The sequence below is a fragment of the Nomia melanderi genome, chromosome 8 (assembly GCF_051020985.1).
Source record: "Nomia melanderi isolate GNS246 chromosome 8, iyNomMela1, whole genome shotgun sequence".
NCBI lineage: Eukaryota > Metazoa > Arthropoda > Insecta > Hymenoptera > Halictidae > Nomia > Nomia melanderi.
In genome coordinates, this window is record NC_135006.1 from 18,353,656 (window position 1) to 18,366,418 (window position 12,763).

The following is a 12,763-nucleotide window of genomic DNA, read 5'->3' on the forward strand; positions in this document are numbered from 1 at the left end:
TCACTGAATTTTCAAAGGAATCTACAGAATCCTCGATTACAAGTTACATTATTATCGTATCTAGACGATGCTCGTGAGACATTCGAAAACAAAATTGTTTCTCGAAAATTTGTCGAAACTGTGGTATCGTACGTGAGTATTCAGCACTGAAACGGTTCATTCGATAGAATATTCTTTAACGAGAAACTATTGGGTTGAATGATAAATAATCGTCATCATAAATTCAAGTGTAATTGTGTCAACTCTACGGTTGTATTCTTCGCGAAGGAAATTTTGTTGCAATTTGAGAATTTGTATTATTATATCGTACATGATTCGTCGGACGTTACTGCCGAATAAACATTGCTTTAGGAATCGACTTATGACTCAACCCCATATTTCCCATCGAACGTGACTACATGTCAAAGTGTGTCTTGTTCACCGCTCCGGTCCCGTCGATACTCCTTCGAAAGTGTACGATACGAACGTCTAACTTTCCCTTTTTTCTCCACTCGTTAACCGAGGCTCACGAACACGAGGAAAAACACGGAGAGACGATCCTCGGCTAAACTGACGCGCCAGTTATCCAGAATGATTTTAGTTCATCGAATTGATCAACCAAGAAAACGTCAAAGAAATTCCATCCAATTCGAATAAGAAACCAATCGAATACTTTAATCTTAAGACATTCGAAAAGCAGACTAAAGAGTCAGAGAAAATAAGGGAAACTATCGTTGAATGAAATAATATCGTTCGATCCGTGGATCGTTCTCTCGCCAACGTTTCTCCCGTGTGTTCTCGTCACTTTGTCACTGTTCTCGGCTATCGTTATTTTCCTTCTCTAACGTCTAAACACGACGCGCGCGTTATTCCGAAATTCTCTTTCGCATCGTCTCGATGAAGACTCGTTCACTCGAGAATCAGAGAATCAGAGAATCGACGCGAATCGTTCTCGTTTCGATACTTTTCTCGAATTTTCCTTCCTTTCTTTCTGTTTCCTTTTCATTTCTTTTCTTGTTCGTTCGCGTTTCTTTGGTATATATATATATGTTACTGACAATTCACATCGGATATTTCGAATGATTTGACTTTTAAATTGCTAGTTGATATTTTTTGTTTCTTTTTGTTGGGCATATTGCTGAGGGAACTGCTTACCGCCTTGATGGTCTAACATCGTCAGAGTGTTCGCTGCGACCTCCTCGCTCTACGACAGGGTCGAAGGGCCCACACGTTAACGGAAACGAAAGATCGTTCAGTGATGCGCGTGAACAACTGCGAAATTAAGTCAGAGACAAACAAGCAGAGACCGCCAGTGCACGCCTTGCCACAGAACGGATCCAAGGGTCTTCTATTCGGGGGACCAATCGATCTCGAATTTGTCGAACTAATTCTTTCAATGGGACTGATGGATTTTCACCAACGTCTATGCCTTTTAAACTAACGATCAATCTACAAATTCATTCGTTCAATATTTTATTCGGATAAATAACATTTTACACGTGAAAACTGCGTGTTTCCCAGTAACTGCATTTCCTCTAGATAGTTTCTCTAAATAGTTCCATTTTTTACAGAGAATCGCGAATAAGCCGTAGCTTTTTACACCGCTTAGAATCCCATTAGAGTTAATTAAAAAGAAAGGAAGAAAAATCTATCATTCCCATTGAAGCGTACTGCGAGTATACCTTTCCTCGTCAAAGGGTCCCTGTAACGAAACGAGGGGGTTCGCACGGGACAATCCGTCGCCGAATCTCGCATCCCGTTTCTCTGCGATTCGGCGGGACTAAAATCCGAGTCGTGTGACAAAACGTGCCCGGGGCTTTTAATCAAACAAAAAATTCTCCATAATATTCATCTACGAAAGAAAACACAATCGTGTGTCCGAGGTGTTCGTCCGTGAATCGACGTAATTTCGAACAATTCGATACGATCGTAGAATATTCGTGTAGAATTAATTTTATAATAGTCGATGTAATGATTATTGGAACGACAATGAGTATCCGCTGAAAGAATTCCTCACGGACGAACACCTTGGACTCGATGATGGTAAATCGGAAACAAAACATATGATAATAGAATGATGACGATGCGTGAACAGATAAAGTAGGAATGGCGCGTCGAGAAAAAAAAACGAGCGACGGTGACAGAGAAAGAGAGAGAGAAGGCTATATACAGGGTGGGACAGGTGAAAGGGAACACCTAATCACTTCTAACGACCTCGTGTTGCAATCGTCAAACACTCGGCATTATCCGGAACGATTGTTTTCCCTCCAATAGGCAAACAGTGAAGTTATTTAAGTGTTCCTGTTTACGAGCCCCGCCCTGTGTATATACAGGATGTTCCAGAGTTCATCCCTCCAAATGAACACCTCGAAAAATATAAGAGACGGAGAACATCTTCGCTTTGACGAACCCTTTAGACTCGAAGATTTTAACGTTGCATTCGAAGACACCGTCTCGATGGTGACAGTCGAGTGCAAAGGGTTAAAGTGCTATCATAAATTTAAAGCGATCATTGAAAATGTCCATGAACGTTTAAGTTTCTCGAAGTGATCGCAAAGTCTTGGTTCTCGTGTTTCCGAAGGTGTTTCCCTGGACGGATGGAAATGGGACGCCCGATGTATAGTGATCGCCAGAACGAATGAAACTGAAACGAAGTCGTGGCTGCGTCCCAGCTACGTCACTGTTCACATGTTCGATTTTCCACGGCGCACGCCGAACACCGACGTGAACGTCTGCTTGCACCATGCGCTCCGCACTGCTAAAGGGCTGGATTTTATCGTGGACACGACGGTACACGCCGTGCCATCGGCACAAAGAAAAAAAGAGCAAGGTCACCGTGGACGAACGCGACAGCTGCTACTTTAACTCTTTACAGTTCACAGGTGCACAGGATTCTACGGCAACATCGGAAACTCTCGGAACAGCTGTTCGCAGCGTATTAACACTGAAACTACCGGACGAATCGAATCGATGAGCCATTTCAACGTTTGTGACATGCAAAAGAAATTCGTGTATTCCTAGTGGTAAGGATCATACTTTGAATCTCGAGGGACGTGTTCGAATTTTTACAAGGAATTAGAAATAAGTCACTATGATCGGTAGTTCCAGTGTTAATGAAATGCAGGTCAAACATTCTGAATTTCTCATTTCGAAATTAAACGAACGAATAGTTGCAATTAATAAGCTTGGAATCTTCATTTTGCTTCAATAGAAAAGTCTGGTTTGGCATCTGATTGTACATCTGATTGTACATCACCGATTCTTTCATACAAGGGAAAAAAGATTGTCCTGTCACTATAAAGGGTTAAAAGGTTCGCAATAAAACCGATCGGGACAGAACCAACGATCGGTTCTCACTTTGGGTGGTGACCACGGGGAGAACGGGGTGACAACCCCGAACGAAACTACGAGCTTGCTTTTTCCATCCCCGGTGCGATCAGCGAAGGAAAAGCACGCTGGCTCGCTCGCGCGTTACTTCCTCCGGAAAACCGAGATCTCGCGTCGCGTATATTCCATCGCGATTAACATTCGAACCACCGAATAATCGAATTAACTGATTTTATTCGGATCTTGATCCTTAGCTTCATTTGATCGATTGAAGCGTCGATATCCTGGGATACTTTCAGGTTTCGAGATTTTGAAATGTTCAAACTTTACTCGTATTTGAACGTTCGCGTCATTAAGTTGATCGATTTTATTTCTAACTGAATGTTTTCGTACGAATTCATTTCATACCGCCTCGTTTCACTCTTAAAATTTTTGCATCTTTTCAATGACCGTACGGGAGGGAACCGACAATGGGTGATTTCGGGCCATCCGGTGGTTCCAGTGTTAATATGCTACGGTTAATTCGATTACGAGTCGATTCCCATGCACCACGATGGTCACCTATAATTGCGAGCGAGCTAATTAAAAGGGTTCGGTGCGGATTAGCGATTAAAGATCGTCAAAGGTAATTTCTAATCGAATCAACAGGTACATATCCCAATGTGTTCGATCGGGCCGCCTATTCGCCCGACCCTGGGACCGACTGATCGCACTACTATCGCATCAATTATTATATATATTTACATATACATGTACCGGGTGGTCTCTATGTACACGACGGTGTCAGTAAACTCGCAGGTAGTTGAAGCAGAGGGCAATCAAAATACCTACTTGGTAAGACGACGGTCGACAAAAAGTACGTTCGACGCGGACAGGGTGGAAGTTAGAGGATTCTCGATGGGAGGTTCACGTGTGAACGGGGTGTGTCTTCTTAGTAGTGGCGCAACTGAGGAAACGGTGTATCCTCGAGCAAACGGTCGGAAAGATACGATACAGCATTCTTAGGGATGATCTTCGCTCGGAGAGAATTTCGATCGAGCGTCTGACCATAACCGGTCGTTTCCACTTCCAGGAATGTCCATAGATCATTAAAATGCAATCAGCGGAAACGGTAATGAACGGATTGGGTCCAGAAATCTGAGGCATCATCGAATCGAATGCTTTGAAAAATTATGATCTTCCGTAGAAATTCTACAAATTTCCTACAAGTTTCTGTATCATACTAGAAAAATCTTGTTCCATCTCGTTCGACTCCAGAATCACCCTCTTCCCGATCGAGCCATTAGTCATAGGACACCCTGTGCACACAAATATGTACACAGTCGCGTGCGCCGCCGCTCGAGCCGATCGCATGTCGCGATTAACCGAAGAAAACAAACGAGAAACACAGTCGACTGTCCCGCGATCGCCAATTTTCTTCCACCAAATGGAATTTCGTTCGCCGGGAATGTTCATCATTCCACGGTACGAGCTGTCGATGATCTTTCGAGCGGCAACGTTAGCGAGGTACGCGCGCGCGACGAAAAAATGGAGAAAAGTAGACAGAGAGAGGTCGCTACTGCTAGAAAAAATAGGTTTACGGTCAAATAGATTATGTTACACTGGCTTGTTTCTGCGCTAAACAAAAACGATAGAGACAGGAGGTAACGTAGAGTCGCGTATACAGGATGAATCGTTTAACCGGGACACTGCAATTTATTTGTCTGTCGGGTGAAAGAGTGTTCGAGACGAAAGTTGTTTGGCATCGAGAGTTAGAGCTACGGTTCACGAAGACGGCGTGGTTTGATCGATGCCGAATAACTTTCGTTCCGAGCAACTTCTTTCTGCGACGAATGGTTTGCAAATAAACTTCGGTGGCACGGTTCAACGACTCACCCTGTACACGTACACGTGTACGATCATCTATACGTAGCATGTGTGCAGGGTGTTCAGGCTGTTAGTGTTCTCCTCTTTGGTACACTTAAGAACAAATGAAAGCAGAGGTTGCACTAGTTTCGTGTCGACGATACGATCTAACCAGATTTTTCGAATTTACAATACTGCCGACGAAACGCGAATGTCTCCTGTTGCTTTCAATTGATACATATATTTTGTAACATGAAATAATACTGAAGCTGACATCAACCTACAAAATAAAGGTATCGATTTCAAGTAAAGAGAAGATATCGACATCTCTCGGGGATCGTAAATTTCCCGAATTCGCTCAGATCGTACGGCTTCTTAAGAAACAGTGGAACCTTTTCATTTGTTTGTTTAAAGGTATCTACCACTCTCGAGGAAAGATTCTGGTAACTATTAACGTGAACACCCAGTATATTACTGTGTGACACGAACGTAGAGTAAGAAATTACACGTTGACTGAAAGCGACACAGCTATGTAAGCCTTGTGTGTTCGACTACGAAGAACAGAGACAGACAGATAGAAAGTAACGGGAACTAGAGGGAGACAAATGAACGGACAGAGAGAAAGAAAAATACGAGAGAGAACAGAGAACAGAGAACAGAGAACAGAGAACAGAGAACAAAACAAAGAAGAAGGAAGACAGCATACAGAGTAGTAGTAACGTGTACACAACTGGCACGCAATCCATGAAAGAACGTGTTGCGTTTTCGTGAGAAGTAAAGACAGAGAGTAGTAGACAACAGTAGTAGTTGTAAAACAGAGACGGACAAAAGACAATTACGTATGCGTCTAATCGAGATGCATACATATATGTATAAATATACACACGTCGAGTAAAACACGTCTACACGCTTCGAATGGAGTACACTTTGATTTGCTGGTCGTGTCGACAGTGACGGAGGGTTCGTTGCGGAGTCGTACGAGGTGTTCCGCTTTTATTTTCCCGAATGGCGTCGATATGTTCTGTCCTCGATGATAAGAGGAGAATATTGTACACGTGTACGAGCTTGTGGATTTCTTCGAATCGATCCAATTTATTAGAAAGTCGTAATAAGAATACTGAGATTGCAAGTGATTGGCTTCTCGCTTATTAAAACCATTCGTCTTTAATTTGAATGTACTGTAATCTTTGAATGAACCATTCAACGCTGAATATTCTCAACACCTTCGTACAGAATCAAACGAAAACACCAATCTCCCACGCCAATCTCCGATGTTCCATTTTTATTAGAACTTTCCAATAAACCATTCGTGACTCTCTATACACGCACACCATTTTTCTCTGATCTTCAATTGTAGAACACATTGCCGCCGTTCGAATAAAACAGACACCCACGTACCTCAGATACAGAGAGTGGCGGAAAGAAACTAGACAGACAGATCGACAGATAACGGTAGGAAATGGAGGTCCAGGGAACAGAGAGACGAGAAGCGGCGACTGAGAAAGGACCGTTGATAGAAACAGAAATAAAGAGACAGAGAGAGAGAGAGAGAGAGAGAGAGAGAGAGAGAGACAGGTTGAAAGGTTGAAAGGGTGGACAGGGTCGGACAGAGTTCGTAGGGGCGCGCAAAGGGACGAAGAAACAAAACAGGCTGTTCAAATTCGATACGCGCGATAACACCGATCCACGCTCTGTAACTAGACTCGATATCACTGCGTTTTATCGGGTTCTCTGAGTATATATATATTGAGTGTACTGGCAGCAGCAGCAGCAGCAGCGGGCGCAGCACGGTAGCTGGATGTTTTGGCAAGTTAGTCATGTCTTTTTGTCGTGCTTTGGTAGTTTCGAGAAGTGGTTTGTGTCTTCGATCATAGCTGTCGCAATTGTTCAGGAAAGTATCTTTTGGCATTTGTTCAATTTTATTCTTTAATTGATAAGTGCTTCGGAGATTGGTCAACTTCTGTGCCAAGTTCAAACGATTATCGTATCAATATTAGAACTATCGAATAGGGAAACTGAGCGTTTACCAATCTTTTGTATAAAAATGATTATTGCTATCCTGATTGGCTTGTTTCTTCGAGTATCAAATGATCAAAGATTGTTAATCATTTAAGAAAAAGGGTTTTATTTTGAATGTAATTAAACTGAAATTCCTGGTCACTAATCGCAACCAGCTGCGATCGCAGTAACGTTGGCAGTGTTCAGTGGTGAGGATCAGCAGAGTCAGTAGCAATTGCTAGTAGTAGGTATAGTAGATAGTACAGGTATTAGTAGTAAGTATTAGTTAGTAGCTAGTAGTAGTAGTAGTAAGTATTAGTTGGTAGTTAGTAGTTAGTAGCTAGTAGTAGTAGTAGTAGTAGTAGTATTTGTATGGTAGGACTGTACAGTGGTAGTTGGCTGTCGCTTTTCATCGTCAACCGCGGACTCGCAAAACACGTCACGCTCGAACATCACCGCTACACAATACATCAGATCGAACAGCCCCAGGGTTTATACGGTGCACGCCGGGTGCTCCCGAAATCGTGGTGCAATCGGAAAGGAAAGAAATCTGCATTGAAAAGATGAAAGATCGAGAATATGAAGTAAAATTGCCTCGCAGGGAACTTCGTTTCGTATAGAATAAAAGAAACTAGTACTCCCTATTTTCCACTTAGACTCTCGCATAGAATAATTTAGCCGTCGGTTGCACCGCGATTTCGGGGACATCCCGTATAACACTCGTGTCGCTAAATCTCTCTACCGTGCTACTTCTCGGTCGCAACGAGTTTCATCGAGCAGGGAGTTGCGTGTTTTCAAATCCAGTATCGTGCTGGTTTGCTATTGGTCGACGAAGTTTTGGAGAAAAAACAGAATAAAGAGAATAAAGAGAAAGAGAGAGAGAGAGAGAGAGAGGGAAATGAAGAGAGAAAAACAGAAAAATTCGAGCTCGGCGAACAAGTTCGAGTGCACGAGCCTGTGGAAGGGAAAAAGTGGAAAAAAAGAGAGAGATCGTCGTTTGATCGGCACACGAGAGCGCGACGTCGATCCTCGTCCGTGCCGCTTCACGGTAGAATGGGGCGAGCTATTAAAAGCGTCGCTTCCTTCGACCCGTAATGAATCGGCGCACCGATTGGAAAACAATAAGGACAAAAAACTGCCGAGAGAAAAACCGGTATGTATGTACGCGCGCACTCTGCTCGCGGAACACATGTATTCGGACGGGAATATGCTAATTCAGCTATACATTTTACCTTACACGAACAACTGTATTTATTACGACCTCGTGAAAATCCGATTACGCTTGACCTTGGATTTCTGGGTCCTGAGAATCGAGAATGAAAAATGTGCAAACCAAATTTGACAGAAAAAACGAAGGAATAACGCAACTTTCGTTTGTCCACGTAAGGGTTGAATAGAGACCAAGGTTTTCAATGATTAATCTTTGGATAAAAGAAATGAGAGGATAATCTACAATATAATAATAGTAATAATTGAACTAAAGAGTGACAAAATCGGAGAGTTCAACGGAGGGTCGTTCTTCGATCAGAAAGATCTGCAAGAAAGTTCCGCTTCCGAGATCGACCGACACGCGATTTCCGGTCGAATCGTGGAAACCAGAGACCGCGGTCGTGGAAATTGCGACGGAGATAAAACCCTCGCAAAGATAACGCACGGCGGAAGGATCGTTTGCCCGTTCCGCAACGGAAGAAAAAAACAGGGATCGAGGGGAGGAAGGTCAAGGGGTCAAGGGGTCGCGGGAGAGAGCGTTCTCGAGATAAGCGAGCGTGGTTAAGCTGTCCATCGATTTCCCGGGCCGCCGGAAGTGCACGAGGTCGAAGCTTGTCCGCGGAGGCGCGCGGGCCACGATCGGAAAACCCGGGAAGAGAGACAGAGGCAGAAACAGAAACAGAAACAGAAACAGAAACAGAAACAGAGATAGAAACGGAGAGAAAGAGAGAGGAATTCACGCGCCGCTACCACCGTGATCGCGAGCGTGATTCGTAATTGCGGAAACTCGGGACCGCTACGACCGGATCTGGATGGACAAGGCTGTTTCCGCGCGACGATATACGCGCAGACCAAGAGAAAATACTTTCTTTCGAAATTTTCTCGTTTCAACCGTTTGTGGAACGTGTAGGAAATTTTCTTCTTTGTAGAAGAATCGATCGGTTCTGGTAGATTTGGAGTGTTCACTCCGGTGTGAAAAACAAAGGAATAAAATCGATATTTGCCGCAGAAGAGCGTTTTAATCGTGACAATCCTCGACACAATCGTTATTAGAAACATCGACAGTCTCGTGTTCCAATCCCATTGTTTCGCATTGCTGTCCTCCGTTTTGCTTTTAATTCTGAGGAATTTCTAGCGTTACGCGTACCATCCGACGAAAACAGCCCGACACCGCAGATCCTTGGAACAGGCCAAGGAAGAGGGAAGAGTCTGATCATTCCTTAAGGGTGTGGCACGACACAGTCCACTGTACGTGTATAATTCGTGTGAGAAAAGGGGGAGAATGGGGTGGCAGCAGTTGGAAGCAAGGTAAACGCGCAGTTCACCGGCTTCCCCCAATTTTCACCGTTGAACCGGCTAGCGCGCTAGCCCGGGCCCAACGCGTGCACCGCGATCGCGTAGTGTCTCCTTCTAGCGACAAGAGCGAAGCTTCAACAGAGACCCGTAAAAGATGTTAGCTCGAGAAAAGTTGGAAAGCTGGGGAAAGCTCGGGAAAGCTCGGGAAAGCTAGGGAAAGCTAGGGAAAGCTGCGGACAACTGGGGAGATCCGGTGAACTGCTTGTCCACCGAGGAACAAAAGGCGAGGAGGTTCAAAGAGAGCAAAAAGGGTGGAGAAAGAAACGAAGGTTCCCCTTCCTCTGTTCGTTTACTTAAATGGCTAAAAAGCGGTTCACTCACCTCCCTGGTCATCGAGCGCGACCAGAGTACGGATGCCAGCCTCCTTGCTCTACGACAGACAGAGGCAGCACAACACAGACAACCACCACCAGTGTTAGAGAGTTGTATTTTTTTTTTTCAAGTAGTAAGTATATAGTATAGTAATATTAGTAGTATATTAGTAGTAGTATATAGTATTTACGGTTAGGCAGAGGCGGTTTAAGGGTGTGCTTTGGAGAGAAGTTGGTGGAGAGAAGTGGGCTAAAAAAAAAGAGCTATGTCCTCTCGTTTTGTTCGATTATATATATATTCTTTTTTTTATCTGGTTACCTGTAAGTATCGTTATATATTTTTTTTTTTTTGCTGTTTCGCTGAACGGTGTTCGGAAGATGATGATAATAATATATATATATATATCGTGACACTGGGTATAAATCTTTGTTTCTGGGCTTGTTATTTTTTGGGGGTAGCGGTTTCCTGGTTGTATAGACGCGGCATGACACAAGATGCAGCGGAAATGAGTGGTAAGAAGGGGTTGGTCGTTATTCTGCTCGTATAATTAACTCTGTATAAAATATCATATAATAAATATATAATCATTACTGCTCTTTACGGTTGTTGTTGTTATTGTTGTTCTCGATGACGGGTCTGGGTGAGACGCTCTTTTCTATCTGTATATAATCCTAGATTATTGTTATCGATTTTGCTGTTTTGTTTCTGTCTGGTTGATCTGGCCATTTGGTATACGCGTTTCATTTTTTTTTTTTCGTGTCAGCCGGCGCACAATATTTTTACTCCGGGCCTGTGTGAATTATATCTGACAGAGACAGGTGGGCAGAGACAGACAAGCAACGGAAAACGTATTATCTATTTTTGTTCTTGTTATTGTTTTCCTACCACGGATTTATAGAGTACACGTTGCAGAAATATATAACAATATATAAGTATAATTATAATCTTGGTGTCTATAGAACACAATCTAGTCTTGTCGCTGTAGTTGTTGCTGTTGTTGGTCTTGATGTTGTTTTTCGATCATGACGATGTTGTTGTTGTTGTTGTTCTTGTTGTTGTTGTTGGTAGTAGTAGTAGTATTATTAGTAGTAGTAGTAGTAGTAGTAGTAGTAGTATCGGTAATAGTAAAAGGTAACAGAAATGGAGTAATAGTAAATAGTAATAGTAGTAGTAATAGTAGTAGTAGTAGTGGTAAATAGTAGTAATAGTAGTAACAATAATATTGTCACATCTATCCTCGTCTGTTGGATCTTCAGTTCCGGTTAATATTACTCGAGACTGGTTTCGTGGGAAGCGCGAACAACGCTCGCAGGACAGACTTCGGTTCTGTGCTCTGTATATACCTACTGAGGTTGTTTTTGGTTTATATCTTTTTGTCGGTCGTTTCTACAGGTATATATATATAAATATATATATATATATATATATATATACATATAGATATCAAATATATATGTATATATATATATATATATAATTTTTGTTTGTACTCTTTTTGTATCTCTACCTTTTTTATTTTCCTATACTGTTGTTACTGTTGATGTTGTTTCTGTTTCGCTAGAGCGTGACGAGTCGAACACCGCTCTTTGGTATCGTTAATCTTTTTCTTTCTGTTTCATTTGGGAGGAGATAGAGAAAGACAGAGAGAAAAACAACGGAAAAAGACAGAGAGAGAACATTTCGAGCCATCGTCCACCTCGTAAGAAGCTTCTTCGCGCGTTCCCGTTCGCACGGCGAACGAGAAGACGTCGGAATCTTCTTAGGACCGAGGAACGAGGCTCGAATAAATGAAAAAAAAGAAAGTACAAGTGGTAGAAGAATAGATACAGAAAGTAAAAGAGAAACGAACGGTCGGATAGATATCATAACACGCGCACGATGGACTTTACATGGCTTAGTTGTTCGAATTAGTTTCTCGCGATGCGAAACAGTATTCAACGTGTGACAATGTCGAAATAAAAATGTGTCAACGCTTCAAGTTATTTCGATATCCGAACGTCCGATAGAAAAAACAATTGAAAGTTTCTCGCGACGTACAGGAACAATCCAATTTAATAAAAGTGTCGCGAAACGATTAACGAACGACATAATTTCTTCGAACAACGCTTTAGATCCGACCGCGAAGAAGACAAAGACCAGAAGAAAAGAGAAGAAAGGATCAAAGAAAACGGGGGACAAAGAAAAAGAAAGAAAGAGGGGAGAGAAAAGAAACGAACGGAGATCCCGGGTCGCGCCGAGTCGCGAGAATCCCGTAAAGATGGCGGATGCCGCTTGCGCATCGGACGAAGGCGCGAGCCCGCGAATGTTTCCGGATCGTTTAAAAGCGAATTCGGCGGTTACGTAATAATTATTGTACGATACGATTAACTGGATAGTGGATATCCAATAATTTATAACTATTGTTAAGAATATTTTGCTATTGTCCGGAAACAGAAGAAGGGATTCTCGGGGCTCGAACGGACGCCGGAAATACCTGAATAAACGCAAAGAACACACGCACACCGAGAACTTTGGGGGTTCAGGACGAGCCGGAGAGAAAGAGTAAGACAGAGAGAGAGAGAAAGAGACAGAGAAAGACAGTGAAAGTGAAAGACATACGAGAGAGAGTGAAATAGAGGCAGAGAGAAAAAGAGGAGAGCATGAAGAGAGAACGGCGAATGATCGGACGAGAGACCGAGAGAAAAGGAGCCAAGAGCTTTTTCTGGATAGACAAACACCGAACAAAGAGAGGAAGAGA

The 12,763-nt window shown here is 42.9% G+C and overlaps 1 protein-coding gene across 7 annotated transcripts in view; it reads right to left on the reverse strand.

Annotated features, from left to right (window-relative positions):
• Snap25 (Synaptosomal-associated protein 25kDa) overlaps window positions 1-12,763 on the reverse strand; it is a 43,834-nt gene that overhangs the window by 11,878 nt on the left and 19,193 nt on the right. For 4 of the 7 annotated variants that reach the window (XM_076370089.1, XM_031977573.2, XM_076370088.1 and 1 more), the window contains exon 4: window positions 10,036-10,084. The exons of 2 other annotated variants lie outside the window; for them this stretch is intronic. In XM_076370089.1, the coding sequence (XP_076226204.1) occupies window positions 10,036-10,084 (49 nt within the window). Of the gene's footprint in view, window positions 1-1,134; window positions 1,184-10,035; window positions 10,085-12,763 lie in introns of all 7 variants that reach the window. One more of the 7 variants, XM_076370090.1, reaches the window with a different exon arrangement.